The 25,145-nt window shown below is 39.7% G+C and overlaps 1 protein-coding gene and 1 long non-coding RNA gene across 2 annotated transcripts in view; one reads left to right on the top strand and one right to left on the bottom strand.

The window, feature by feature from the left end:
- Nucleotides 1-5,728: 5,728 nt before the first annotated feature.
- LOC308188999 lies at nt 5,729-10,465 on the top strand. The gene is made up of 2 exons (XR_013945934.1): nt 5,729-6,347; nt 6,718-10,465. It is a non-coding gene; the product is annotated as an uncharacterized lncRNA (long non-coding RNA).
- The window catches only part of SCIN (scinderin), a 52,897-nt gene continuing 37,769 nt past the window's right edge, over nt 10,018-25,145 (bottom strand). The window contains exons 7-16 of the mRNA XM_080578582.1: nt 23,437-23,525; nt 23,020-23,235; nt 21,421-21,542; nt 21,125-21,215; nt 16,911-17,081; nt 16,239-16,416; nt 15,646-15,767; nt 14,018-14,095; nt 12,636-12,696; nt 10,018-11,661 (exon numbers count right to left, since the gene is read on the bottom strand). Coding sequence (XP_080434708.1) covers nt 11,528-11,661; nt 12,636-12,696; nt 14,018-14,095; nt 15,646-15,767; nt 16,239-16,416; nt 16,911-17,081; nt 21,125-21,215; nt 21,421-21,542; nt 23,020-23,235; nt 23,437-23,525 — 1,262 coding nt within the window. The 3' untranslated portion in view covers nt 10,018-11,527. The remainder of the gene's footprint in view (nt 11,662-12,635; nt 12,697-14,017; nt 14,096-15,645; nt 15,768-16,238; nt 16,417-16,910; nt 17,082-21,124; nt 21,216-21,420; nt 21,543-23,019; nt 23,236-23,436; nt 23,526-25,145) is intronic.

Here is a 25,145-nt window from a genome sequence, read left to right as displayed (position 1 = left end):
TGAAGAAGAAGCGGTACTAATTCATAAATGCCCATAGTCTGAGTGAGCAAGTGTTTTGTCTCGCGGAGACTGCAGTTACAAACGCCACCTTCCAAATTCTGTAGATTTTAGTTGCTTTACTCTCTGACAGGATGGCACTAATGGCAGAGACTCCAGGTTTGCGGAGCAGAGAGGACCTCGTGGCTGTTCTCCGTGCGTACGGCTGCGTGTTTGCAGTGTGCCTTCCTCCCGAGGGCAGGTGGAACGCAGCACAACGGCCATTTCCCCAGCAGCATCTCCGTTTAACAGGCTCGTATCACAAAACTCTTACATACTCATTTTTCATTTAATGGCGGCACAAAATTAGCAGTTAGGCATAGATTCTGTATTTGCACTATGCAAAGATTATAATGACAAAATCCAAACCCAGACGTGCAGCTAGTTATGAGGTAATTTAAGCAAGCATTACTGTTGCATTTACCCCTGGTTATCAATCTCCTTACCCCTACTTCACAAAGCAGCTGCCTCTAACAAAAAACATCAACAACAACAAAAACACCAGCAAAAACATTTATTTAATAAATTAAAAAAATACCTCCTACCTTAACCCTTCAGTACACAAGGTGAGACCATAAGAAATTCAAAAGACTGTTCTATGTGTGGTATTATATACGAGCATTACAGCCTTGGCTTGCACGTTTATACTAATAGGACACATCTGTGCTTATATTCACTGCAGCAACAGTTTTCTTCCCCCTACTCCTTCACCCTGAGTTTCTGACACCATTATTTCCCTAGAACTACTGCTTTGAGTCAAACAAGCTCTTGTGCTGGCAGCAAGGGGCTACTGAATGCTACCACTTGAAAACATTGTCAGTTACAGCACTGGTTCCAAGAGATTTATTTTTCCCCCAATATTTTCCTCCCCACAAAAGCCATGGGCACTTCAGAGCTTTTTTGTATGTGAGAGTGATTCTGTTTTAAATCCTCTCAAGTTGAGATTTCACTCTAAGCTGCCATCTCCTCACAATGCTTCCTTTGAAGAGCATTGCACAACTTTTAAACATATCAATTTTCTTTAATATAATGGATGCACTTTTGCAGGCAGATTGAAAGTACTACAATTTCAAACAGAGGGGCAGTATCTGCTTTATTCTGTTCCTGCATAGCTAAATTTAATACATGAAGGTATTTTCCCCACTCCAAAGTAATACCTGAGATACCTGCAGTAAATCAGATCCTGCTGTTTGCTTAGTGACGTTACTAGCACCGAGCAGCAAAGAAGAGAGCTAAACAGGAAAGTGCAATTAAAGTTTTGCTTTTTCTGAAGAACTCGCTGAGTATTTAGCACTATATAACATTTATAAGGGTGGTGAGATTTGCTGGAATTATACAAGATGGGGCAAACAAACACTTGGAACAGCAGAACCAAAGGCTCATTTCCCTGTGAATTTGGATCTCAGTTGATTCACTGTAGTAGAGAAAGAGATGCAAGTTCTGACCGAGGCTTTGCAAGACTGATGTTCTTAAAGGGTTTTGCTCCCCTGGCTTCACTAGTTTTTTATCTGGTATGAGCACAGGGCACTTATGGATGCAAACTGTGAATTTTTGCAAAGTTTGCAGAAATTTGTCTTCAAGACATCAACGTCTCTGTTAAGACATCGTTTATCTAGTACTTCTAATAAAGTACATGGAACTAGACATACAAACACAGATGTGCTGTGTACCGTTACGTAAGGCTGTTTCTGTAGGGAATCAAGCCAAAAAGGCACACGGAGCAGCCTCATGGTTTGGGCACGTATCACTCACTGGTAGCTTGTGGAATGAAACAGTAATTTCAGCCAGTTATTCCACAATAATCCATCCACTTGCAACAGGTCCTTATTTGAAAGATAAGCTTTGTCTTTCTGGTACTGCCTATGTCCAAGAGGACATGCAGAGATGGGAATCCAGTGCACAGGGGCCACTGTGAAAACAAGCAAGCTGTTGATCTGCAGTAACTGGAAATCAAGCTAAGTGCACATCTTAAAGTGGAAATTCAGTTGCTCATCTCTCCTAAACAGGCATAGCAGCAATAGAAAAAATATTACATAAAGATTACAGCGTATGGAAATAAACTTTTATGGGAGATACACCTAAACTCCCATGAGGGCTTTGAAAAAGTCTCTGCTTCAGTGTGTAACGTTGTAGGTAATGTAGTGATAACATCGCAGCTTCTTGAGCTTGGTGTTTGGAGGCAACAGCTAATATAAATCACTGCTGAGACAATGAAATAGGGCACAAGCAATTTGCTTCATGTTCTCCAACCACTGCTTTGTGCTTTACCAGTGCTCCTAATGATAAGGGCTTACTAGTGCTCCTAACAACCCCTGGTCATCTAGAGAAAAATATGTATGGAGCCAAGCTACTCTGACATTCTGAAAACACCTTTTTCTTAGAAAAGTGAAAAAAAAAGCCCGAATGGCTCCCTGGGTACACTGTTTTTGTTGGTTTTAATTTGCTAAAGGAGACAACAATTCATTGTGAATTTCAGACTGATAACTGAGCAGTGTAGTCGTAATTTCTTTAATGACATAATTAATGGATTAAAAGAGTTCCTGAATATGAACAGCACAATAGATGCTTTAACAGATGAATCAACTTGGTGTTTTGTAAACCTCAGATGCTCAATGGACCGTATCAGCTTTCTATGAGCAGTCCGCTAGCCCGACCCACCACAGTGCTTGCGTCATTTCCTGCCACAAGTTTTTTCTGGTCACTTCATTTTAGCGCTATAGTTTTGAGGCATTTGCACAAGTTTTCACTGCATCACCAGGCAGATCTGTGCCTCTCTTAGTCAACGGATAACACAAGTGAAAACACTTAGTCTAGGCAAGTGAAATATCTCTGTAAACATACATTTGCACACAGAATGATAAGTGGCACAATTCACCACTTGCAAGGAAGGACAGACTTCTGCCCGGCTTTTCATTTGCAGATGTACTGGGGACGAGGAGTTCCAGGAGCTCTGAGCCAAGATCTCCTTGTCCTTTCCCTCTTCCAACCCAAGAGCTTTAAACAAGGTGCAACACACACAAGCCATGATGTAGTAGCAGCAGTACAAGTCTACAGCTTTTACAGGTGTATGGCAGTTGCATCCAGCCTCTGAACAAGTTCGGATTTTAACCAATATATTAAATTGTGGTTTGGATCAGAAAGGTGTTAAAAATCAGCTTTATGGGGGGAAGAGAGAGCGCAAATACTCCCTTTGCTTTGATTGCCAGCTTTAAAGTCATAGTTCAGCCTGCAGAATGTGGACCAGAGCTAAGCATTGAGATCTCAAGCCTCAGGAAGGTTTTTTTTGGCTGCAGGTGATAAGAACTGCAAAGTTTCAGTGCAACAAAAGCAGTCCTTTCCCCAGGAGCATTGACAGTTTCACCAACTAGCAGAAACTGCCACATGAAGGTCTCAGTTTCTGACCTGGAGACATAGTGGCCATCTGATACTGCAGTTTCCTACACTTCAGCTAAAAACGTAGATATTCTTCTAAATCACAACACTTAAGAGTTCTCCTCAGAGTTTATTGTGTGCTATGGGCGTTGTGAAAGTAAAACCAGCCCTTAGCCTAGGGTGCTCACAAGCTTCCATTATGCTTAGGTGAAAAAAAGGAGGAAGAAACAAACAAAAGAAGAGAGGAGGATTAAAGGACATGGTTTCAGGGAAGGCAAACATTACGTGGGAGGGGAGCAGTAATTTTGACTCATTGCTCATCTGTACTCAAGAATTTTGCAGTCTTATTGGGTCACCATGTCTTCTTTTTAAGTTAACAGCAAATCTCAAAATTACTAAAATGAATGCAAGGTTGGGGCTACCGTTTGCTGCTAAATTTAAAAGCTGATTCATTTGAAAATTGATTTGAAAGCTGAGCATAGGTGTGCTGGGCAGAAAGCTTTCATGCTCCAAGGTTTCAGTTCTTGGATGAAAACAACAGTAAACTCACTTTGAAGACCTTGTAAAAGCTGTCTCTGCAAAATCTTTTTTGCTTTCATCTCACAGAGAATACAATTCAAACAAACCACATTGTGTGTTCCAGTTTTGTAGCACTGAAAAAGACTAGAAGTCTTTCAGAGAATCTGGCACCTTACAGGTTGCCACCATAGTTGTAAACTCTATTTATGTAGAAACCTGCTGAAATATTAATTTTTAACTACATATGTTTCTGTGCCTTATGTTGACATCACAGCCATTTATCAGCACGTAGGTTTCCACTGTTCTGGCTCTCACGGCCATGCCACACTACTTAACAGGCTTTAAGCAAAGGAAGGCAGGCAGATACACACCTTCAGGGAGGAACAGATTGTTTAGCTGAGATTTTAATTGTCGTGTTAAGCGGAGATAGCAGATAGAGACAATACTGCAGGAGCCAGTAACTTGGACTTCTGCAAGGTAAGCTCCCTGGTTGCCATCATCTCTTTGGAGGTCTTCTCCTACACCTCTACCAAGGTGGGACACAGATGATTAGGAGATTAAGAAGAGTCCAAGCAGAAGTCTTGGAAGCAGAAGCAGGATGCTATAAAGATGTATATAAATGTATTTTCAATTTGCTTTTCCCATTTGAGGCCTCTCTACTGTGAGGATATATGAGGAAAATAAATAATACCATTATGCATAAGGAAAAAAAAAAGTGTGGCCATATAAGCAGAAAGGAAGAAACAGAATTTAGGGAGTTCTTCATGCTTGGAATTCTTTGGATTTTAGATGAAGAGAAATATGATAGATGTATGATGCATACAGCACATGAATACATACAAGCTCGATCTGAATCTTCAAAGGAAGTATCAGAGAGCTTTAAAGAGGACAAATGGTTGCATCCCTTCCTCCCATTTTAATGGTGGAAGGCCTTTGAAACTATAGATCTTTCTGCTAAAGCCTATTATTAAGTCTTAGAGATCCTACCTGCCGAGTCTCACTTCAGGGCCCAGCCCTTTTGTTTAGGGATGCTGACACCTGCCCAGGCTTTCATCTCACCACAAATCCACAGAAAGGTTTTTTTTACACGAGCAACGCCGCACTCCCTCCAAATCATTGACCTCCGGGTCCTTTGCTGAGGGTTGATTGAAGGCCCAGCAGTCTAGCACATAAAGTGTATACATCTTCCTGCATTTTTCAGACCTGTGATAATTCAGAGTTGAGATAAAACGAGAACCATTTGCAGTCACTGTGAACTCCCCAGCTCCAAGCTTTCATTGTTAGAGAACCATGAAATCCTCCCTTTTATGTGAAACCAGTAGCAGCAGCCAGCAGAAGTTTCACTGGTGGAGATACCATTAAAATGCAAAACCAAGCTCTCAAACAAACAAGGTATTCAGCAGTTATTGTAATCCTTGCACTTGTAGTCAGCAGAGACTTTTTGGTCCTCTCGGTTCATACACTTTGCAGCGGACAGGATCCCTCAACACTCCGAAGCCATGTCACTAGATTCTGGTTCCCCAGTGTAATTCAGTAGTAAAAGAAGAAAGACCAAGTAAATTATTAACAACTGCATTTTTTTCAGTAGCCCAGAAAATGCCACTTGCCAGAAACCAAATGAGCTGCACTCCAGACAGGCCCCTTGGCTTTACCAATAGCATCAGAAAAATTGACCTACCAAAAGAAAACGTTCTCACTCCCCATGTCAGAGTAAGGAGGAGCCTGAGGATTTTGCTGTTTGTTTGTAAACACAGCTGAGCCTTGTCTTCCGCTCACACTTACCTTCCCCAGAGCAGCCGCTCCTGATCTGGAGGGGGATTCATATGGACCTTATACAGGTGTGCCCACAGTTATCACCTAAAGACTGCTCTATCAAAGCAACCCTGAACTACACTGCTAAGGTTTTATGTTTTTGCTTGTGTTGGTTTATATCATAGAGTCTTTACTTCTCAGCTGAGCTAGATCCAGCCCTTCCTCTGCTGCCCCAGCATTAGCATCAATGCACTGGTATTTCAGCAGCGTAGAGAAGTCCCCAGGGGCCAGCATCCTACTTGCCTTGTCATCTATTCGTGCTCCGAGCAAGCCTGTGCTGCTTGGCACTAATAACCCTGGCAGCTGTCTGGATTATGATCAGTACACACAGGACGACAGCGCTGAAAAGTGACTCCGCTAGGTCAAGCATCATACAAACACATGGTAAAAGTGCAGCTTAAATAAACAGCAAAAGGATAGAAGAAATCCTCATTTAATAGGTGGAGAGTGGAAGCACAGAAATGGAGTGATTTACTCCAGGTTACACAAGGATGCACAGAGCACAAGGAACGCAGGTTATCAGAATCCTTGTCTGCTGTTTTAAATGTGGGACAATTTTCGGTCACCTTCCTTCACACAGTCTTAGAAAAGGTCACCTGGAGCTTTGGGTACGTTAAAAGCTCATGATCGTGTCTTCTGACTAAATTCAATGACTGATAAAAATATGTTAAAAGAGTGTTGTTTGCATGCTTTTTTGCTAATGCTAAGATCTCCCTATCCGCAGGTAGGCAGGATGGGTGGCACACAGCCAGGCAGCACTTGGAGAAAAGTGTTCATGGGTTGGGTAGTTAGGATAATGGATGCCGGAGTGCATCTGCAAATGCTCAGATGGGGCAGAGTTTGGCATGCTAAGGTGAGTTATCTACTGAGGACTGGGACCATTCAGCAAGGAAATGGGATTGTTAGAGTAAGCCTCTTATCTGTTGTCCTTGCTGATAAGGCACTCACCGCCACTCCTTTCTTTTCTCCCTGCCACAGTGACTAACTTCTTGCTGAAGTCCAGACGGAGAGCAGCTAGCTGGTGGCAGCAAGGGCAGTGATCTTTGGCACCAACAAAGACAACCGCAGCCCTGTTCAGCTGGTGAAACAGAAATCAGCTGCCCGGCCCAGCCTGTTACAGGAAATCTGTGATATTTCTGAACCACATCTGCAAAAATCTAAGCCCAGAGCGAAATTTGCCTTAAATTCCTCCTAGAAATGATCAGTTTGACTCAGGATTGTTGCTATAGCTGGTTCTACTGTAGGAAGGACATCAGATAGACAAAGCACAGTCAGATGTCAGGTAAATGATGCTAAAAATCACCTGATTGCATCCAGCCTCGATGGTGATACTTCCGACTCTTGTGAAATCTATTAAAAGGCAGTGGAGAGAACTGTGTTCATCTAAAACTGGTCAAGAGATGTTTGAATAGTCAAAGCATTGCTGGTGTTAAAGCAAATGTGCCTATCTCAGGGCGTTGCTGTAGGGTACTGTTCGCATTGTCCCAGCCTTGCTACTTCCTCGTACCTCACACACCTTCACTGGCCCTGCTTGCTCCCACCCAGATCATTTTCTGAAGCATCCACTTGTTTACTGAGCACAGGACTTGTAGTCATACTAGCAATAAAGATTAATGTATTCACACGATCCTTTTGTTTTGTTTTCGGGCAGGCCCACGTGTCGCTGCTGACTGACTAAATACGGTGCTGAAAGGAGCAAGCTTGTACTCAGTACTTGCACAGCTCTGCCTGTGGAGAGAGCACGCACAGGGTGCAAGTGGGGATGAGGTTAGGAAGAAGCTTGGTGTGGGCTGTTTCTTGTAACTGCTGCTCTGGAAGGAAGGAAGATTTACTTATTTATTTATTTGGCTTGATGTCACCAAGAGGAGGGCCTGAGCAGTCATCTGCTACTTTTGTGGCATGGATGGTTCCTGATTCCTGTTGGCCTGCCCTTCCTCCTCTTGCACCGTGGAAGCTTTAACTGCTGTGAGCGCAGTTTATTGATCTTCAGCAGAAGTTAATGTGTCAATAGGCAGAGCAGGTCAAAGTAAGTTCAGGCCAGTCTAGAGAGGATGTAATGAGACATGAAGGACGTGTAGCAAATTAAAGAGCTGATTGTGCTCCAATGAAATCAGAGGTTCCTTTGATTTTAGTAGCAAAAGTCCTAGCCATAAGAAGGAAAAAGTGTGTTATTTCTTTGTCTAAAGACAAAACGACTGTCTTTAAAAAAGAAAAAGCTAGTATTTGTAAAGCCAGCATGTTAAAGTATAATCTACCTTTGGTTTTATGAGATAATAATAATTTCTTTGCTTCATATACTTACACATGGCTCAATTAAGCCATAAAGTCCTGACTATAGTGGTGTGCTTAGGAAGCAGTTATACTCTGAAGTAAAGTTTGCAGGTGTTTTTGTGTGTGTGTGTGGTTTTTTTTTCAAGCTTTCCTCTACAGAAGTGGACTCTCAAGAACAACTTCAGTCCATGGAAAATAGTAGGCTTGATATTTTTTTAGCCTTTTTAGAACCTGTAAAAATGAAGGCTACAGGAAGATCACAGAGTAAGGGGTTTGTAACAAGAAATGTCCCTGTGTCTGTGAGCACCTCCTGCTGTGAGCAATGTATTTGCTGTGTGATTCCTTCGTTCTCCTGTGAGGGACAGTACCACTATCATGGGATCGACGTCTACCACTGTTATCATTTTCTCGTTGCAGGTGAGGCCCATGTGAGTCTGAACTGGCAAGAGATCAAACTATGCTAACTGCAGCTAAATTCAGTTGAACAATCACAGCAGATCTGTTGCTACAGAGTACTATGGGTCAACATGGGTATTTAGAGCAGTGATTCCAAAAGCTGGCTCCTCTCCAGTGTACAATCTGTAGTTATATTCTAAGACTATGCTATTGTGCGTAAATTGCCTATACTGCATATAATATTATAGTGTCCTATTTACCCTAAGGACTCCTAACGTTATCTTTGTGCTGCTATGAAATTGTATTAAACATAAAAATGATGGTGTATTTTTGACCAATAAAACATACAAATACTTTGGTAGCCTAATGAAACTGCTAACTCAGTATCTAATTTTGCTATTACAAGTAGACTGAAAACACTATTGCTGTTTGTTAATAATGCAAGATACAGCTTATTCTTGAATTAACTTTACTGCATACACCTGCACATTTTTTCTATTTATTCTGAAAATAAGACCAATAAATTTGATGTGTATTCATAAAGTTATGTGCATAGATATTTTCTTGAAAACAACTTAATCTTCAATATTTCCAAGCAGTCACAGCCCTGTCTTCTTCAGTTAGAGACAGAGAGAAAGAAAGAAAGAAATCTTTGTCTCTATTGCACATGTATATATATGAAAAAATAAACATTCTCACTAGGAAGTAAACCCAAGAACAATGTTGCTAGCAGCTCTTGTGCTTAAAGCACAATCGCAAACTTTGTTCAGTCATGAGCTCTCAATGAGCTCTCTCTTCTCAACATCAGCAATCAGTGTGCCAGGACAATGTATTGTAGACCAAAATGCCCAGGCCAGGACATCACAAAAGCTTCTCTGTCTTGTGTAAGGGAACTGAAAACAGGCTTTCACAGTGCTGCAGAATGTGCTGACAGCCTGTGTAGGGTCCAGAGCTCTCACTGTTCTGGGAGATGTTGATATACAACCAGAGTAAATCTTGTCTAATCCTTGGTTAAGGAGCTACTATAACTGTTATTTTTCAGAAATAATCATATGCATGTGTCAAAGACAACCATGAGATAATCACAGACTGCTCGGTGGCTGTATGAAGTGCATGAGCTGAGTAGCTGAATACATCTTTGTGCTCCTTCCAGCAAAAGGACAACATCTCTTCTACTCTCATAAATAAAAACACAAGACCTATGCTTTAAAAACAAGCTTAGAACCATTTCCTATTATTGATTAAAATATCATTCCTGTAGTGGATCATTTCTGCAAGCAGGAAATTGTAGGGCCAAAGAATTTAATAACAGCAGTGGTAGTTTTTCTTCAGGATGAAATAATATGCTAATAAGTACCCAGCTCTTTCATTTTCATATGGGTTTGTAACTTTAGAATTGTTGTGAAGAGTTAACTCTCCATTGGGTAAAATGGCTTCAAAGTAAAAACCAAACACACACACACACAATTTATCATTGCATTGTCCATCTGAAGAGGAAGGTTATCTACTGTTTTTTTTGTTTGTTTGTTTGTTTTTTTAAGAAGGTTTTCTAGACATCAGTGGACTCATCGAGCAACAATACACCAGAGATAAGAAAACCAGCTCTGCGTATACAGTATTGTTTTGTAATTTTATTTTGAATGAAATGACATTCAGATACAGCCCAGTTATTTAAGGAGAGATTTAAACAAATGGTTAAAGCTAAAAAGCTCTCAGAATTAATCATTTAGCTTCTCCATTCTTTTGTTACTGATATGAGCTTAGACTAAATTCACTCTTTTGCATGACTCAGATTCAAAATCATAATCATGGTAAAAAATACAAAAATGACTAAAATTTCAATTTCCAAACTAACTTACGAGAACAATAAAGGAGTTCAAAAGCGTTCATTAAAAAGCCACATTGACATGATTTACAGCTGTACAAATTGTTTAAAACAAGCATTATAGGATAAGTGCTCAAAGCAGTGCTAAAATTTGTAGCAGAATTTTTCCTAGTGCTCTTAAGGAGACTTTTCTGGATAACCTACAAATAATAACAATAATAATAATAATAAAAACACTTTGAAAATGTACTCTTAAATTCACCAGAATAACAACAAAAAAATCAAAATAACTGAGGGAAAACATAAGGCCTTATTACGCGGTGCTTACTCATACTCCAAATTTCCAGGCTGTGGAATGTTACTAAAACAATGGGGTTTCTTTGCTGATGTTTGACTGAGACCTTTAGAAAATGAGTTAGCAACACATCTTGTACCTGACAATGTGAGCAATCTCCATGCCAGAAAAAAAACACAGAGTACTGCTGAGTAAGGCAACCAGGACAAAATATGGCTTAAGTGCAGTCTGGTTAAGGCAGAGTAAGTATTTTTAAAGCTGTTACTTCTGCTTCCACTTAAAAGCAGTAGTGCCCTAGAATGTGTTTAAGAGCTTCAGTTAAAAAGATCTGGAGCTAGAGTCTGATTCACATACAGAAATCTAAAGAAATCTATTAAAATGAGCTAGACAGACCCTAAAAAAAGTACACAAAATACCCTTGTTGATTTCATATTCTTACAAGCATACTGTTCAAAGCTCAAACTTTACTAACTAGACCAAGAGGAGCAAACAAACATGTTAAGAACAGCTTTTTTGAAATACTCATCTCTTATCTGCCCCCTGCAAGACAAAGCTCCCACTCTGGGTCAGGCACCATCTGAAATTTTACATGAGATATAGAATTAGTCCTTCATCAGGCCAAATTCTGCACAAAATTATGCTGACCTTAATCTAAAAGAATTTATTTGGCATTAGTTTCCATTTTTAAGTGAAGGCAGAATATGGCCCATTTTAGCACAGTGACTGATCCACGGCTTCTGTGTGAAGAACTCATTGATTAAACAAAGTATGGTAGCACTTTCCATATTTTCCACATGTAGCTCCACCTACCTCACTTGACAAGTTTATAATTATCATTTAGCCTTTCCGGTGCTGAGATTTTCTAAGTTATTCATAGAAAAGCTTGGGCAAGTGTAACAACAGCTGCATCATATCGTTGCATAAGCTTATGAATAAAAATACTAGAAAATAGCTGTGCTCTCATCATTCTTTGGCTTGAAGCTGAAGCTTTCTCGGGTACGTCAGTTTTTCCATTTGTTGGAGTCCCAAGCCAGGAACCAGCCGGTGAATGTTGGGGGTTCGTACCCCTGCTTCACAATAACGATGGGGGTCCCCTTATCTCTGCCAGAAGGATCTGTTTCAATATAGCGTTTGGCTAAAAACAGAGGGGATATAAACATGTAAAATATTAGTTCATTCCTTTGGCATAAAAAATGCATTAAAAGCCCCAGTGAAAGAACCCCGGGCTATAATAATAAAGTATTCAATTAAATTATTTCAAAGGCAATGAAATGATCAAGTAATTGCTGATTCAGATGTCAGTGAAAGAATTTTCCACCAGATTAAAACAATGATTGTTACTCTGGTCAGTCTATTGCCATACAGCCATGTTTTGGCTTTTGACCAGGAGAAGGCATTTGCTGCTGCAGTGCAAATGCACAGGCTTCAGTCCCATTTTTCCCACGTAAAAGCCTCATAGCTGCATTCCGTATAGTTTCCCTCTGCATCTCAATGTGACATCAGTGCATGTCAGAATTGCAGCTAGGTAACCTTAGCTGCCCTGGGGAAATGCCTGCAAGCATTTTTAGCAGGAACTTCATCAGGAAGGCTCAGCTATATGAAACTGCACTAAAGATGACCCAGGATTTTTCAAGGAGGTGCCTTCCAAGTAAACTGACTTGATTTGTTCTGCAATTGGAATTTCCTCCTCCAAGTTTAACTCAGTGAAGTGTGGCAATACAAAGACTTGGGGTTTTGTTGGCATTCCTTGACTATATATATTAGTGTAGGGTGCAGGTCAGCAGTTATCTCCTTTAAAATTCCTATTCTTCTCAGTGCAGTTTCTTTTCATAGAGATCTTTTATATACTCTTTAAAAAGCTCTGCAGCCTTTTAATGCTCTGTTGATTAATTCTTCTCTTCATAAACTTACAGATAAGAAAGATACAATGAGTTTTAAGTCATATTTCAAAGAAAAATAATCTTCTCCAGGATTAAAACCTAATAAACCCAATAAGCCTTTTAAACAACACTGTAAGAATAACTAAATTTCTTCTACAACATCTTTTCATTTATTTAAATACTGTTGATGTTTCTTCACTTGGACTTCCATCAGATCGATTTGATTTACCAGATTTCATGGATTCCTGTCGTTCAGTTTCATTAGCATCTTTCCCAATCCAGATAAAAACCTGCAAATAGAGGAGAGAACAATTTAGCTCCCATGTTGTTGTAAGGATGTTTTGTGCAGCAGGCAAACTACAAAATAGCTGATTCCACTAGGAGATAGAATATATGTTATGAAAGTACTGCAGAGATGCACAACTCTCATAAGCCAAAGTTACTGGTGTTTTTTGTTTTTTCCCCTTGCTAGAGACTGTAGTTCTATACTCGAAAATTTCACCACTCTTGACACTGGATGGCTGGACTTCATTCATTTGGATGAATGGAACTCTAATTACCTTTTCCATGGTTATCTTTTACAAGTTTGCGAGGAAATTGCTCTTTAGGTGTAGGCAAAAACACTGAATAGGAGCTGTCTCTGGATTGAGCTCTGCGTAGGCATCAACACTTGTGCCCTGTGGCAGATGCTACCCAGGGTAACTGAATACTCCACTGAATAACCCAACATCCAGAGCCTCAACCTGCAATCCTCACATTATTATTATTTTTTTTTTCTGTCAAGAATTCTTTTGGAAACTAGCTCCATTTCTTTCATTCGTACCTGAGTCAGTATGTCCCAACACCTTTTTCACCCATCTTTTAATACTGCCTTCCCCCCAGCTCTTTCTTGAATGGGCCTTGGATATTCCTTCTCATTTCCTAAAATCTCAGCCTTCTGTCCTTGAAGAAGACAGACAAAACATGGGATCTGTGGTCTTCTCCCCCTTTCCCTCCAAGGGGCAGAGAAAGAGTAGAGAGAATATACTGTGAGAAATACTGTGAGTGCAGAAAGCACACCTCAATTTGCCTGTCATCTGAAAAGCTCTCAACATTTTCAGTTTTCTGTGAACCTGGGAAAATTATAGAGGTTATTTCTAATACCCTCTAGCCAGTTCTTGGGAAGAAATTTGTGTAAAGGTCTAGTGTTTGTCCCCTTCTTTAGTAAGATTTTTATAGGTGCTACTACTACATTGATTTTGTGGCTTCTGCATAACTTTTTTTCAATAACCTTCTTTCTTAAAATTAAAAAATTTTAGGGATAAAGTCAAGAGCATTATCAGGAGCATTTCAGAACAATGCTGGGGCTTATACTCTTGCAGTCTCCATTGGTTTTAATGGGAAATGTCTGCCATGGTGTCACATTATGCTTGGAAATTCAATCATATATGTTCACACTAGAACATCATATAGCTCAGAAATTATAGCTCCTGATGATATAATTTAAGGAAAACAAAACCTCTTTCATTTTCACTAAGGTGATTTTTCCTCCCATCTTACATTCTAAGTTTTTAGGAATAATTCTTGTTATCATAAAAAAAAAGGAAAAAAAAGGTGAAGTACACAGCTTACCTGTTCCCAGGTATCCAGCAACATGACATCATCTTCAGCCAAGTCATCCTGAGTGAATTCTCCTGGGACCTCCTCAATCTAAAAAGGATACTATGGTGGGTATTTTTTGCTTTTGCTTTAATAATTTCTCAAGATATTCTGATTTTAGACAAACCAAAGATTTTTTTAAGGGATAATTGAAATTGTGATTATTGTAAGTTGGGACTGAGGTCTGCTAGAAGAAAGGGACAGGGAAATTTCCATAGTGCAACTTGTACCGAACTAACTAAATCAATCTTATACCTGTTATATTCATGCAGCTTACATTCATTAATAAGGAAAAGAAACGACTTCAGTTTGGAAGTGGTGAGCTCAGTGATGAAATACACATCCAAGTAAGCTTTCCAGTCACTTGAAAATGGGACGTTGTAATTGACCAAGCCATTGAGGATTAGTCCCAAAGGAAGCACAGACTGCTTGCTTCTTCCATGGATTTACAGGCACATAGGAAAGCAGTTTAATTTTCATCTGTATGACCAGCAGAGGTAATAATGTAGCTAGCTAATGGTTAGTTTGCTACTTGTGAAGGGCTTTCAAGGGTTTGACTATGCTTGGTCACATAGGAGCACTAGAGGGATTGGGATCATATGGTGCAGAAGTAATTCCTTTTTTCTCTCTACCACATTATGGTGGCCAGAAACTCAGAGTGATCTGACCTACCTGTTCTGGTGAGCTCTAACAGTGGTGATTCAGTTACTACAGAAATGCTACAGGAGATAGGGAATTTCACCAAATTTAGAGGGAATTTAGAACAAAATCCACACAAGTGCATAGCTCCCAGAAAGCTATTATAGTGAGATTGGTTACTGTTATTGTATTTCACAGGAGCATTTTAGAAGCTTGCTAGAAGAATATGCCTTACTACTTTTATAAGATTTTGAAGTCCTTATTAAAGGATCCTATTTGTTTTATCCCTCTCCAAATGAATTGGCTGTCTCTTAAGGAGACTGCAGAGAAGGTAGCCAACTATGTCTCCTACCTAAAAATTAGTGCATCCTTGCCAAACAGTGACACAGTGTTACTCTTCCGGAATACAGTAAGCAATTAAGCCTGAACCATAGACTTAATACCCAGCATACAGCTCCAGGTATTTCTGCTAAGGAAATAAGTCTTCCTACCTAGAGGCATTAATTACATGTCCTAAATCTCAATGTAAAATTTCAGGCTGCTAAGGATTTTTGGCAAGGGCTCAGGACATTTCTTTTCATCACCACCACTATCAAACATGTAAGGGCCAAGGCACTGACCTGCACCTTCTCAGAGAAATGACAGCAGTCTAGCAATGTTCTGCAAAAACACAATTGCTTTTGACTAAGCAAATGCTTTAGCTTCTTCCATCTGCAAGCCTCTAGTCCCAGGCTAGAACAGGCTATGCAGACATCTCTGCTATTTATTCTTCTGTCTGTTCTCTGCACTTGGATTGATTCAAAGCACCAAACCTCAACACTCTAGCTCTTGCCAAGCACTACTACCTACACAAAGAAAAGCCAGATCCCTAAATTCATCCTTAATGTTTGATGATTCCCAAGCTAAAATATGCCAGAAATTATATAATTAAAGAGAAGGGAAAGTATCCATGATACACTTACAATAAATCTGCCAGTCTTATTAGAACAACCATACAGACGAGGAGGATGATCTTCACCCTTTGTCAAGAGCTGTGATGAAGTCTGATATTGTTTTTTACCTCCAAGTGCTTTCCAGAATTCCTCTGAAATAAATAATATATAATCTATTCAGCAGTGGATTTGATATTTTATGGTTTATCTTGTTAGATACTGTTTCAAGAATCCCTGAAGAGTCTCTTCTTTGTTGTCTCAAAGATAAGTTTATTTTCTTTCAGTTCTTCCTCCAGTTTGTTAAAATAATATAAAGGTATCACCTGCAGCCCTAGACAGAGCAATTTCTTCCTCCCCTCATAGTCACCCAGAGTAAAGAAAGGACCACACTCTGCAGCTTCTGCTACTGCCCTACAGACATACAGGGCATTGCACTACTTGTGCCTCAGCCAATTCTGGATAGATGTCCATGGTAAAATGTTGTGTTAGACTTTCAAAGTGAGATAGTGAGCATATGGTTCTGCCTACAACATACATAATTGTAAAAAACATTTGGGCTATATTTCCATATAGTGCTGTGTATTCTCAGCTGCCCATTCAGAACCACGGGGTTTCATACCAACCTGGTTCCTGGCCTTCATTAATCTTAGTAGTCTGGCATTTAAGAACACTGGCAATGTATTGAGCTCCTTCTTCTTCTTCTTTGTTTGCTCCTTTTCCCATCCAGGTGTAGCCAGAATTATTTGGCAGTTTCAGAACAAAAACGTCATTGGAGTTTAGTGACGTTGCATCAACATCAACCTAGATCAAGAAAGAAATTGTTTTATTCTTCTGTTTTTCAAATAATGGGATCTCTATTTTGCATGTTTATATAAAATGTATAGATAGATGTTTATCAGCTATGCTTTTTAAATTTGATTTTTCCCTAGATTTATACTGACATAAATTAGAGAAGTGCTTCACTTGATGTAGGGAACTGACTTGAAGGACAAATCTTGAAATGATTTGGCAATAGGAAAGACTGTCTCATAAGGGCTGCTGATTTCTTGTCTGTTCTTTGCCAGCTGACTGTTCATTGCGCATTTTCCTAGTTTCCTCTGAAACACGTAGCTTGGTCGTAGCCAGTTAAACTGTATTCTCTTTGATCTATGAGATAGGTTGGTCACATAGAGCAGTGGATTTAGATTCTGCATTCCTACAGATGTGACTACCCAACAGAAATAGTCAGAGGGGTTCATGGCAGCTACACCATTTCCCATGGGGAATATTTGTTTTTACTTAGCAGGTGACCTTACCTCCGCAATCCTGGTGATAGATATCAGGTTTCTGCGGATTTGGAAGAGCCGTGTGGGTGGAGCGGGTTTCTGACCTTCCTTCTTGGATGTCCCATTCTTGTAGACAATAAGTGGCTTATTTTTGAACAAGCTCAGTAAATGGGCAGGCTCTTTGCCTTGGCTGACTCTAATCTGTATGTAGATAAAAAAAATGGAATAAAAGAAACATAAGGACACAGGTAATTATTTTTAGTCTTTGTTGAGTTGCATAGGGGAATTTAGCCAATAAAGCTAAGAATGTTAGCAAGAATGAGAAGTGGCAAACTGAGAAGCTCTAAAAATATAGTTCCAGACACAGTAAAGTTATAGTATTTGTGAGATTTTTTGTCAATCATGCTAACACACAGACAGGATTCAAACTTCTAACATAATGTCTAGCTGATTAAAATGGCTGCTATCTACTGCAATAAGAAAATTACACTTTTTCAAAAGAACTGTCATTTCATAGAGTTTCATAGTGCCACTTAATTCCCATTAAAATAGCTTGGAAGTTTAGGGGCTGTGTACTTAAGCAGAAGAGGTTGGTTATTCATCCTTTTCTTTATTTCTATGTGTATTTATCTGTAATAGAATGGAAAAGATGAACATAAATCTATCTTGCAGAGGATAACATAGATGACAAAAAGGAGCTTCCATTACAGATACAAAAGACATTACTGCAATCTCAAAGAACATTGAGCTATGTAGAAATGCTATTTTTAGGTTAAATGTGCTATAAAAGTTATTTGTATACAACTGTTTATTCTTTCTTTATGACAGTATCCTTTATTTTTCCCACTGAAAGAAACAAAAAAGTGACAGTGAAAAGCTACACCACATACAGATTTCCTATCCAAATTCCCCTAGCGTTATACAAGAAAAAAGTGACTTGCATCTCCAACAAGATGAAGGCAAAAGGGAGGATGACAGAAGAGAAAGGCTGGGGAGAAAAAGAAAAGGAAATAAATGGAAACTGTTTTCTAGGAAGGCACCAGTGCAGGGCGGAGCTGTACTGGCTCCGCTTTCTGAGCAAAATACCCAGAGGATGTGGCAATGCCAGCCCGCTGAAGATGCTGCTGTATTCAGCTGGAGATAGCAGAGCCCAGGGTGTGGGCAGCTGAGTCACTGAGCCCTCACTTCCCGCCCAATGCCTGCTCAACAGGGGTCCCCGTGGCCCCTTCCACCCGGAGGGCTGCAGGTCCCCACCTTTCTGTAGCTGCTCCTGGGGATCACCCCCAGGAAGGAAAGAAAGGAGAAAGGCGTGCTGCATAGCCAGCAGAGGAGAAGTGGAGAGCACCAGTGCCAGCCCTTGAGCACTGCCTGGTGAGGCTGGAGGCAGTGGGAAGCAAAGGAGCTGAAGAAGGAAGGGCTGCTCCAGCCTAGCAAGTGGTCGTGGGCAGTAAAAGCAGTGCTTCTAGCTAGCACGCAGCTGGTCAGACTGGTAACACTGCCTGATAAGGATGCCCCAGAATATGTATACTTGTGGGTTCCAAGCTGCGAAATTGTGGCAGGATTTCTACAAATGAAGGGAAAAAATAAAAAATAAAAAAATAAAAAAGGAAAGAAAAATGCTGAGGGAAACGTGTTCCTGCAAAACAAATTTTGTCACGGCCTTTTAATAGTAATTTATACTGTAGTGCCACCTAGTGAGCAAAAATAGAATACTTTAAACCTTTCAAATAATGCTTATACAGATATTAAGTATAGGTAATATATTATAGGTAGGCACGTATATGCATACAAATCCACACACATATATATATATGTATTTACACACACACACACACACACATATTCTTAAATTCACTGCAGGCTAAAAAAACATTTTTAAGTATCATGTCCACTGCAGTGAGGTGGACGTCCTTCAGCTTTCATAATACAGCTTATTATTATTGCAGCTGCTGGTAGTAATGTTATTTTTGCTGTAGTAATTCTCTAGTGTTAGTATTGGTCATGGGTATGGGGAAGGACCATATTGTGCTGAACTCCGTCTAAAGATAGATCATATGTTAAGAATATTTCAAGGAATAATTAACTGGGAATCTTTTAATCTTTCCTTAATGTAATTTCAATCATAAATCATAACTGATTAATAGCTAAAAGTATCATCTGCTATCTAAATTAACTGCACCTTGGTGGGTGTGAGAAGCCCTTACTTTGGTAATTAAGGAATGGGAAGCACAGAATTACCTTCTAGTGCCTAGAAAATCCCTGCTTGTCCTTAGTCATCTTTCTGCTTGAGCCTGTGTGTGAAAACAGGAGGCCTCCCACCTCTTCCCCTACACATGCTTCCTCACTAGGGAGGAGAGGAGAGCATACATCCTAGTCATGCTAGGACTAGCTTATCTCACATCTTTTACCTGACGATGTCATAGAAACATAGAATCATAGAATGGGTTGGGTTGGAAGGGACTTTAAAGACCTCCTAGACCACCCTGCCATGGGCAGGGACACCTCCCACCAGACCAGGTTGCCCAAAGCCCCATCCAACCTGACCTTGAACACCTCCAGGGATGGGGCATCCACAGCTTCTCTGGGCAACCTCTTCCACGGCCTCAACACTCTCATAGTAAATAATTTCTTCATAATATATAATCTAAATCTCCCCTCTTTTAGTTTAAAACCATTACCCTTTGTCCTATCACTACACTCCCTGACAAAGAGTCTCTTTCCTGCTCTGTTGTAGGTCCCTTTAGGTACTGGAAGGCCACTATAAGGTCTCCTCAGAGCCAGTGCACAGACCCTTTCTGCAAGTGTAGAGCTTAAGGCACTATGGGATGGGAAAATCCAAGGTATGTTCCTCACAACAGCTGGGTCAAGCCAGACCCTGTGACGTAGTTCTGGCTGGTTCCCCTGCTCTGGCTTTTCACGTGGCTTTCACTTCTCCCAGTTTTTGCCCTCTGTAAGTCAGGTGTCTTGTCTAGGCTAAACATTGCAGCTTCCTGTATAATCAAAAGGAGACAGAGAGGCACACGTGGCTATTCTCTGTCAAACACCTGCTTCAAAGTGGGTTGCCCTAGGAGGATCTTATCCTTCAGTCTCCACAGGCCATGTACACAGTCTGTAAAACCAGGCAGGACTAAAACCTAATTTTCAGTCAGTGAAAGTTGAAGGAAATAAAAGGCAGTTTTAGGTTGTGTTATATCTCTGTTCTCTACATTCAAAAGAGATAATTCAAACGGGGAACCTCCACTGACTTAAAAGGAAAAAAGGAACACTGTGCTTTAGCTTGATACAGACTTCTGTAGACACTGACGTTCAGTCAGTTATCCAAATTGTATGTATACAACTCTGTTTCAGTGAAAAGGAGAAAGGGAAAGTTCCTTGACTTTATGTTTTTTTTTTTCCTTTTCTTTCTGACATCAAACAATCTCTACTGCAGCAAGTGGGAAAACTAAGAGATATGAAAAAAACATTCATGAGGGGCTTGTTATTAATTGGAGAAAAGCTTGGACAAGTCTTCCAAAGAGGAAAGGCTACCAAGTTAGGTGAATCCTAAAATGTACCTGGAAGTTACTCTGACTTAATATGTGAAGATTTTTAATAATCATAGCTAATGAAATATAGAATGACCTTGTTTAAGGCTATATAGTGCTCTGCAAAGTAATCATTTCCAAAGATTAATGCCAACAAGTAAGAAAGATATTTTAAGATAAATATGAGGAGCGAATAGTGTTAGTTGTATGAAGAAAAGGCAAAATTTTGAAAAACTAGATTATTTTGAAATGAACTCAAGTAACTGGCAGTTTGGTTTTATCTGTAGAAAGGGGTAGATGACAAGTAGACTGTGTGAACACAAACTTGCTTGTTTGCTTTTTAACTAAGCAGATACATCCATCTTCTGCAACGAAGCTAACTACTAACAAGTGGTTAAAGACCAGATACCATTTTCTAAGAAAATCTGAGAGTATGGCCACATGCACAATTTCCTGCAGGGTGAGCTGGGAGATAAGTTTACAGGGCTTCATGGTTAACCTTCATGCCATTAAGCTGTTGTAAACGTAAGTAAGTTCAGGTAGTTTACTCACTGATGAAAGAAAGTTAAATATCTTACTACACAGAAAATACATGCACAGAAGGAGTCACTATGAGCAGTTGATATTCCCAGTCTTCCAACACTATAACTTCCTTTCAATTTTCATTGTTTCTTCAACTATATTGCATGCTCTGTTGAATTTCATCTGAAAGACACTAACCTGCACAGCCTGACCATTCAATAAGCGATCAAGCTGAACAGTCAGAAATGCAGATGCTGTCAGTTCATCTTTTGTAGCATTGGCTCCTTGCCTGAGGAAGATATGGTAAAAAACAAACAAACAACACAACAATAGTTAAGTCCAGTTTCAAAATGATCCAGAGTTTATACTGCATGACAAATACATAGTAAATAACCTTGTATTTACATGTGGTTCTACTCTTCTGAGCAGGACAAAAAGTTAGCATAAAATAATACCCACATGCTAGAGGTCTGTGCAAAGCTGACGAAACATACCACGTGTAGATGATCTGCCCTTTAGGATAAGTGTAGAGGACAATGTAGCAGTCACCACCATAGAATTGTCCATATGTCTCGGGTTCCACAGGAACTCTGCCGCTGCTTTCCACACGCCAGATCTGGGAAACACAGAAATCATTGGCAAATGCTGAACTTCATCCTGAGACACTTTAAGGAGAAATTTACTGTATCATCCCTTAAGCAACTTTTGCTTATGTACCCAATTGTTACGTTATAAAGCCAGGAAAGATTCTTCTTTGAAGCAGATCTTTGTACCCTACGTGCACTGAATAAATGAATAGCGATCACCAACAAGCCATTGCAGTGCACTTTTCTTTGTCCTGATGCTTTCTTTAATATCACTCTATCAACATAATGCTATGTTGAACTTTTTTAATGTCTTAAGATGATAATGTGACATGAATGGCACAATATTATGGTTCATAATAGAACTATCATGCTATTTGGGAGAGGTACATTGTAGTTAAATAACATACAGTTTTGCAGATTTCTTCCTATTTGATTCACTAAAGCTCAATTCAGTTAATGACTGACCTCCAAAAACATACTTCTAAAACTATATGGCAAAAAATGCTTCAGACCTAGATGCTGTGTCTCAAGTCTATGCACCATCCCAAGTATGAGGTCTGAAACTCGGAAAATATACCAATGAGACTGTAGGTATTTATCCCTCCTCTTACTTCCAGAATCCCAACATAGGCTGTGTTGGTGCAATCACAGACTCATTTAGGTTGGAAAAGACCTCTAAGATCATCATGGCCAACTGTTAACCCAGCACTGCCAAGTCTACCACCAAATGATATCCCTAAGCACCACATCTACACATTTTTTTGAATACCTCCAAGGATGGTAACTTAACTACTTCCCTGAGCAGACTTAAAACCCTTTCAGAAATTTTTCCTGATATCCAACCTACACCTCCCCTGGCACAACTTGAGGCCAGTTCCTCTTGTCCTAGTGCTCGTAAATGCCAAACAAAGCCTGTGTAGTCCAAAGATATTAACTTCAATAATGTGAAAGACTAATCTGAAGAGATTCAAATGGGATATGGGTATATTTAGAAGGACTCTAAAGCCATCATATTCTCTTCAAATCCAGGCTACCTGAGAGACCCACTAGGGACAAAGAAGCAGATAGGACAGATACATGAAGATGTATGTAAAGAAACGGATTGAATTTCTGACTCCAAGGGAAAGTCTTCCCCTTCCAGATTTCAAGCTGATGTGGGCTAGAAGTATTCCTTTAGGACAACAATCATATTTAAAATATTTCTTTAAAAGGTATTCTGTGAAAGGGAAGACATTTCTTCTCTTTGATTTTTGCTGATGACTGCTACAATGTCTTTCATGAGTATCAAAATAACATGACATGTCAGCATACAGCTGACATAGAGATTCACTTTCCACTTCAAAATACTTTTTCTGATGGCAGGAATAACATTGCCATTAATGTAGTTTTACTCTACACCACAGTTTAAATGGCAAAACATTTAGTAGCAGTTTAGCCTGTTACAAGTAACCGAAGAAATTGGGTCAATGCAAACTGCATGTTTGTTAATTACAACACAAAAATTACCTCTACTTTCCCTGAACCATCATCTACCATGTTATGTTGGGCAGCCATTTGTGGAGAGTCATGTAACTTGGTAGCATCAAATTCAATCTGCTCAATTTTAGCCACTCTCTCTGTGACATATACTTTGCCAAAGCCATCACTTTCATCTTTATCCTTCCAGTCTTTGAAAAATTGTTTGAAAATTGGCGTTTCACCTCCTTCTGGAAGCACTTGAATCTGAAATGAAATAAGAAACATGGGATGGAAGGAAAACAAAACTGACATGGCTACTCGAACAAAAACTTTTTTGAATTATTTGTAAGTGAAACACTGCCCTTATGGTCTTACATGCCCTTAATTTTTTTTGTTTTTTATTTAAAAACAAAGCCCTTAACAGAGTTCATTCTCTGTTGGTATCATCTCATAAATAGATCTCACCTGTGTGTTGGCAGGATAATTCATCTGCTGTATGAATGCTTCAGCATTCTTCATGGCAGCCTTTCTCTCTTGTGGGTTAGCATCTTTGCCTGGTTAAAACAGAAGGATAACAATACATGAGAAAGGGCAATGAGCTCACAGATCCTGCAAAAATAAGATGTCCTTGAGCCAGGTTCTCTTCAGCCTTGCCAATGCCTGTCTTGAACAAACACAAATGCTGGACATAGCATGAGTAATAACATTCACACAAAGCTGAATGGTCGAAACAGTACCTTAGTGGTTTTGAAAACAGTTAAAGTAACTGGAAAAAAAAAAAAAGTTGTATGCATCCAACAATAACAACCTGTTTCCTTTCTCTGAATTGTCCCTTTCTGGGTTCCAATGTGTTAAATGAAGGTGCTGTCCAGAACTGCCTTCCCCTCATTGGGTACCACCACTGTTCTACAGACTGAGTAAATGAGTAAAAAGCCTTTTTAATCTGGCTATGCTGTGCAATTTACCACCACCCTTTCCTACCCATTGCTCCTTCCTCAGCCTTGTTCAGTATTAGACATCTCTGAAAGCGTCTGTGGGATGGCTTTTTTTGTATCTGTTCTGTGACCCGGATGGCTATCAATGACTATACTTCAAAGACCTCTTAGACTAAGAGGTACATCTTTGTAGACTACAAAGATGCTCTGATAAGCTATATATTGTATTAAATTCTGAATGAAACTATTAGCAAAGTGTTTCGCACTCCTCAGCTTAGTGGTCTGAATATTTGAGCAACCTGCGGTTTTGAGTAACCTGGTCTAATGCAAGGTGTCCCTGTCCATGGCAGGAAGGTTGGACCTAGATGATCTTTAAGGTCCCTTCCAGCTCAAACCATTCTATGATTCTGTGAAGATTTCCAGTAGCGATGATAACTACAGCCTCCCAGTGCAAGGGTGAGACTCACAGATTAATGCAGTGTTGTTCTTTTTTTGTTTTGTTTTTTGACATATTATCATTACCAACAGTAGCAAAGTGAGGATGCACAAAGGAGCATGTAGGGCTGCATTCATAAGACCTACATTGTATATAAGATGTCCGATCCTATTGGGTTGGTTATTCTAGGAGCTGTCAGGTGAATCGGGAAAACCAGGAATTAGGGGCTCATGTAGAACTTAGGTTATATGAACAAGATGCATGCAAAATGCTCTGTTTTAAAGGACACATTCCTAACTGCAAATGAAGTATTAAAGCAAAATGTTTACAATGCTTTACAATGCACATGGTAAACAGAAAAGCAAATGCCAAACAATAATTAATACACTGCCTCAGACAAAAAAGGGGAGATACTCAATGCTGGATGCAATGGCAGCACCAGGTAAAGGGTGTCCAGACCTAATTCCTCAGTTCCCTTCTGGGAAAATGGTCAGTTAGAAAAATTGCAGACAGTCCTACAAGCATTGATGATACCACAGAGAACTATTCACAAGGAAGAAAGAAGCATCAAAGTATTTGTAAGCTTATGCTTTTAGTTGATCTCTGGGACATAAAGATTGTACTTCTTACTCATCTTTCAATTTCACACCTCCAGGGAACAATGTATGGAAATACCTGTTATCAGACTTTCAATGCACATATTTTTCTCATGGAAGACAGAGATTTGATGGCAATATACAAAAATTGCAGGACTATTATAGAATTATAGATTATTTATGTTTGATTTGTAGTTGCCACTTAGA

This window comes from Anser brachyrhynchus, assembly GCF_964034855.1.
Source record: "Anser brachyrhynchus genome assembly, chromosome: 2".
Taxonomy (NCBI): domain Eukaryota; kingdom Metazoa; phylum Chordata; class Aves; order Anseriformes; family Anatidae; genus Anser; species Anser brachyrhynchus.
This window is presented reverse-complemented; position numbering and strand designations above follow the sequence as displayed.